This window comes from Oncorhynchus mykiss, chromosome 3 (assembly GCF_013265735.2).
Source record: "Oncorhynchus mykiss isolate Arlee chromosome 3, USDA_OmykA_1.1, whole genome shotgun sequence".
Classification (NCBI taxonomy): Eukaryota; Metazoa; Chordata; class Actinopteri; order Salmoniformes; family Salmonidae; genus Oncorhynchus; species Oncorhynchus mykiss.
Genome location: NC_048567.1, coordinates 85,222,920 through 85,229,183, shown reverse-complemented (window position 1 = coordinate 85,229,183; position 6,264 = coordinate 85,222,920). Strand labels below are relative to the sequence as shown.

The 6,264-nt window shown below is 45.8% G+C and overlaps 1 protein-coding gene across 1 annotated transcript in view; it reads right to left on the bottom strand.

The window, feature by feature from the left end:
- Positions 1–1,786: 1,786 nt before the first annotated feature.
- The window catches only part of LOC110518240 (neurexophilin-2-like), a 130,134-nt gene continuing 125,656 nt past the window's right edge, over positions 1,787–6,264 (bottom strand). Inside the window, exon 3 of the mRNA XM_036975377.1 lies at positions 1,787–3,162. Within this exon, the coding sequence (XP_036831272.1) occupies positions 2,383–3,162 (780 nt within the window). The 3' untranslated portion in view covers positions 1,787–2,382. The remainder of the gene's footprint in view (positions 3,163–6,264) is intronic.

The following is a 6,264-nucleotide window of genomic DNA, read 5'->3' as shown; positions in this document are numbered from 1 at the left end:
CAAGGGAACAGTGGGTTAACTGCCTTGTTCAGGGGAACAGTGGGTTAACTGCCTTGCTCAGGCGAACAGTGCGTTAACTGCCTTGTTTAGGGGAACAGTGGGTCAACTGCCTGTCTCAGGGGAACAGTGGGTTAACTACCTTGTTTAGGGGAACAGTGGGTCAACTGCCTTGCTCAGGGGAACAGTGGGTTAACTACCTTGTTCAGGGGAACAGTTGGTTAACTGCCTTGTTCAGGAGAACAGTGGGTTAACTGCCTTGCTCAGGGGCAGAACAGCTGATTTTTACCTTGTCAGCTTGGGGATTCAGCTTGGGGATACCATGTTGATCATGTTGTGGTTATTCTAACAGAACCAGGGTTGAACAAGGGTTGGTGCTATTGTAACCAGGGTTGGTAATATTGTGACCAGGGTTAGTAATATTGTGACCAGGGCTGGTAATATTGTAACCAGGGCTGGTGATATTGTAACCACGGCTGGTGATATTGTAACCAGGGTTGGTGATATTGTGACCACGGTTGGTAATATTGTGACCAGGGTTAGTAATATTGTGACCAGGGCTGGTGATATTGTAACCAGGGCTGGTAATATTGTAACCAGGGTTGGTAATATTGTAACCAGGGCTGGTGATATTGTAACCAGGGCTGGTAATATTGTAACCAGGGCTGGTAATATTGTGACCAGGGTTAGTAATATTGTGACCAGGGCTGGTGATATTGTAACCAGGGTTGGTAATATTGTAACCACGGTTGGTAATATTGTGACCAGGGCTGGTAATATTGTAACCAGGGTTAGTAATATTGTGACCAGGGCTGGTGATATTGTAACCAGGGTTGGTACCTATTGTGACCAAAATATTGTGACCAGGGCTGGTAATATTGTGACCAGGGCTGGTGATATTGTAACCAGGGTTGGTGATATTGGCAATATTGTGACCAGGGCTGGTGATATTGTAACTGGGGCTGGTGATATTGTAACCAGGGTTGGTAATATTGTGACCAGGGTTGGTGATATTGTAACCAGGGTTGGTGATATTGGTAATATTGTGACCAGGGCTGGTAATATTGTAACCAGTGTTGGTGATATTGTAACCGGGGCTGGTGATATTGTAACCAGGGTTGGTAATATTGTGACCAGGGTTGGTGATTTTGTAACCAGGGTTGGTGAAATTGTAACTAGGGTTGGTAATATTGTAACCAGGGTTGGTGATATTGGTAATATTGTGACCAGGGCTGGTAATATTGTAACCAGGGTTGGTGATATTGTAACCGGGGCTGGTGATATTGTAACCAGGGTTGGTAATATTGTGACCGGGGCTGGTGATATTGTAACCAGGGCTGGTAATATTGTAACCAGGGTTGGTGATATTGTAACCGGGGTTGGTAATATTGTGACCAGGGTTGGTGATATTGTAACCAGGGTTGGTGATATTGTAACTAGGGTTGGTAATATTGTGACCTCGGCTGGTGATATTGTAACAAGGGTTGGTGATATTGTAACCAGGGTTGGTGATATTGTAACCAGGGTTGGTGATATTGTGACCAGGGTTGGTGATATTGTAACCAGGGTTGGTGATATTGTGACCAGGGTTGGTGATATTGTAACCAGGGTTGGTGATATTGTAACTAGGGTTGGTAATATTGTGACCTCGGCTGGTGATATTGTAACAAGGGTTGGTGATATTGTAACCAGGGTTGGTGATATTGTAACCAGGGTTGGTGATATTGTGACCAGGGTTGGTGATATTGTAACCAGGGTTGGTGATATTGTGACCAGGGTTGGTGATATTGTGATCATACTAACTCTAAGGGAGATCCAGCTTACAGACTGGATCAGCCAGTGGAGCAGTAGGGAGTGTCATTATGGTAGTTGTAGTCCGGCAGACCTTCAGCCAGTGGAGGTGTAGGGAGTGTCATTATGGTAGTTGTAGTCCGGCAGACCTTCAGCCAGTGGAGCAGTAAGGAGTGTCATTATGGTAGTTGTAGTCCGGCTGACCTTCAGCCAGTGGAGGAGTAGGGAGTGTCGTTATGGTAGTTGTAGTCCGGGCAGACCTTCAGCCAGTGGAGCAGTAGGGAGTGTCATTATGGTAGTTGTAGTCCGGCAGACCTTCAGCCAGTGGAGGGGTAGGGAGTGTCATTACGGTAGTTGTAGTCCGGCAGACCTTCAGCCAGTGGAGGTGTAGGGAGTGTCATTATGGTACTTGTAGTCCGGGCAGACCTTCAGCCAGTGGAGCAGTAGGGAGTGTCATTATGGTAGTTGTAGTCCGGCAGACCTTCAGCCAGTGGAGGTGTAGGGAGTGTCATTATGGTACTTGTAGTCCGGGCAGACCTTCAGCCAGTGGAGCAGTAGGGAGTGTCATTATGGTAGTTGTAGTCCGGCAGACCTTCAGCCAGTGGAGGAGTAGGGAGTGTCACTATGGTAGTTGTAGTCCGGGCAGACCTTCTGCACCAGTTTGTAGTCCACGCTGTAGAAGGCGATGTAGATGCAGATTACTTTAAATGGCTTGGAGCAGAGCCAGGAGACGTGGCTCTGTGTCTGTTCCTGGTAACACACCTTGGAGGAATCGAAGCTGCACAGAGCCGTCTTCTTGTTGCGGTCCGTCTTCTCATACTCGATACGACAGTTGAAAGCTTTAGAGTCTTTTGTCTCCAGTGTGGACTGCTGAGCCATCTCGAACTCCACCACTTTAGACGGCGGCACCAGACTCACCGACACGTTCCCCAGGCCGGTGGAGTTATGGCGGAAGTAGACACTGAACGTTCCGTTACCGTGGTCCACGATCTTCCCGGTGATCAGCAGGTTAAGCTTGACGGTCTTAATGTTGGAGTGGAAGTCTCCCCAGCCAAACATCTTCTTGAACTTGCCTGTCTTGACGATGGGTCGTCGCTTGGCTCTGACCTGGCTGGCCTGAACATCTGTCTGGTTGGATAACCATTCCCAGAAGTCCTCCATGTTCTCTAGGTATGTCACGTCCCTGATGGGGTTGTGTTTAAGGCTGGGTGGCCCGACAGCTCCAGGAACCCCCCTAGCGAACAGCCTCAGGGGGTTGAGGACTCTGGGACTGGCACCGGCTCCACTGGGGGAAAACTTCTCCTCATGATCCCCCTCCTCCCACTCTATCAGCTCTGTCTCTGGGAACTGCAGCTGGACCTTCCTGCACCACACCTACAGAGGAAACACAGAGAGATACAGGAAGTTAAAGGACATGAACTACACAATGTACTATATACCACAACTGTAATATTCAAACAGCTGGATGCATAAAATAATATAAAACACATTAAAGCCATATTCTGTAATTTATTCACTTTTTAAAAAATAGTGACGCTATCTGCATAAACCGAAAGGTTATAATTATGCGGATTTTTGTCTATTGTTCCACTACTATTCCACTTTATGACCTACTATATCACCACAATATCCACTATAATATGTCCTCCTAAACATGAATGGATTTGAAGTGTTCAGCTGTAATTATTTGTCCTAATCTAGACATAACACTCTACTCAGCAGTGATCCTCTCTACCTCACAGCCTCTGCTTCAGGAGTGTTTCCTGGTCCAGTCTAGATACAGTTCAATCATAATACATGGTAATAAGCTGTTAGGTGTTAGTAGTAATTAGCTAGCAGGGACCGGAGGCCTGGACTCACTGGCTGGTTGCACCAGATGTGAAGCTTTAAAAAAGGCTGTTTCACATCTAACACGAGCTCTACTGTATTTCCACCTCATTATAACTTCAGCTGTAAGCTTAATTTAAGTATATGTGTTCACAGCAAACAAACTAGACACGTTGTCTACGACCATTACACAGTGTTAGAACGTTGTCTGGTTATCTTTCAGAAAATAAATGTGTACAATGATATTGTACAGAATTTAATATAATATACAGCAGCAGAAGAATGTTTATTGTTTTGTCTCTTTTTATTGAACATACTGTACTCTGACTTGAGAGGAAACTAAATGTATTCCTCATGTATTCCTCATGTTCAGTGAGATGCTCAGGTGAAGATTGGACAAGATTAGCATCATGGAAATGAGAGAAACATCTAAGGCTGATGAACAACTGGGGAAATTGCTGTGACAACAAGGAGGATAGCAAATACAGAGAGAAATGTGAACTCCCTCTCCTCTCTCTCTCCCTTCTTTCTCTCCCTCTCTCTCCCTCCCCAATCTTTCTCTCCCTCTCTTTCTCCCCCTTCTTTCTATCCCTCCTTCTCCCTCTCTCTCCCTCCTCTCTACCTCTCCTCTCTCTCCCTCTCCCCTCTCTCTGCCTCTTTCTCCCTCTCCATTCTCTCTCTCCATACTCCTCTCTTTCTCTCCCCCCTCTCTCGCTCTCTCCCTCCTCTCTCTCTCTCTCTCTCTCTCTTTCTCCCTCTCCATTCTCTCTCCCTCTCTTTCTCCCCCTTCTCTCTCTCCCTTTCCTCTCTTTCTCCCCCTTCTCTCTCTCTCCCTTCTCTTGGCGCTGTATGAGACACAACATGCTGCTGTATAATGTGTTGGTGAAGCTGTAAAGCCCTGAACAGTCACGTGGAAAGAAAAGGCAATCATTTAGACTTCAAGACTGAGAAAGAAAAAAAACCTGCCAGGCAAGGTCTGATGAAGGAGAAACACAAAAGCTTCCTAATTAAGATTGGTTAATCGGAGCTGCTATGCTGATTGGTTAAGCGGAGGAAGCCGCTATGCTCCAGGCATTCCAGGGCGACGTGGCTTAAAACAGACACTATTATCGTAATAAGCCCCGATTTATGAAGTTGAAAACACAAGACCTCATTCCAAGTGTTCAAAGCTCAGAGATTAACTGCCAGGGTTGGGATGTGCCTGTGGAAGAGACCATGAAAATACAAGACCTCATTCCAAGTGTTCAAAGCTCGGAGATGAACTGCCAGGGTTGGGATGTGCCTGTGGAAGAGACCATGGAAATGTGACTGACTTTCTTCTCACTGTTCTCTTTATATGTTCCTATAAGTACCTAATGTCACAGAACCTATACCACACAACCTGTACCACGCCATCTTATCACACAACCTGTACCACGCCATCTTATCACACAACCTGTACCACGCCATCTTATCACACAACCTGTAACATGCCCTCTTATCACACAACCTATATCACACAACCTGTACCACGCCATCTTATCACACAACCTGTACCACGCCATCTTATCACACAACCTATATCACACAACCTGTACCACGCCATCTTATCACACAACCTGTACCACGCCATCTTATCACACAACCTGTACCAAGCCATCTTATCACACAACCTATATCACACAACCTGTACCAAACCATCTTATCACACAACCTATACCACGACATCTTATCACACAACATATGCCACACAACCTGTACCACACCATCTTATCACACAACCTATACCACACAACCTGTACCACGCCATCTTATCACACAACCTATACCACACAACCTGTACCACACCATCTTATCACACAACCTATACCACACAACCTGTACCAAACCATCTTATCACACAACCTATACCACGACATCTTATCACACAAACTCTGCCACGCAACCTGTACCACACCATCTTATCACACAACCTATACCGCACAACCTGTACCAAGCCTTCTTATCACACAACCTATACCATGCCATCTTATCACACAACCTATACCACACAACATATACCACACAACCTGCACCACGCCATCTTACCACACAACCTATACCACACAAACTATACCACACAATCTTATCACACAACCTATACCACACAACCTGTACCACGCCATCTTATCACACAACCTATATCACACAACCTGTACAACGCCATCTTATCACACAACTATACCACACAACCCGTACCACGCAATCTTATCACACAACCAATACCACACAACCTGTACCACACCATCTTATCACACAACCTATACCACGCCATCTTATCACACAACCTGTACCACACCATCTTATTACAAAATCTATACCACACCATCTTATCACACAATCTATACCACACAACCTGTACCACCCCATCTTATCACTCAACCTATACCACACAACCTGTACCACGCCATCTTATCCCACAACCTATATCACACAACCTATACCACACAATCTATACCACACCATCTTATCACACAACCTACATCACACAACCTATACCACGACATCTTATCACACAACCTCTGCCACACAACCTGTACCACACCATCTTATCACACAACCTATACCGCACAACCTGTACCACGCCATCTTATCATACAACCTATACCACACAACCTGTACCAAGCCTTC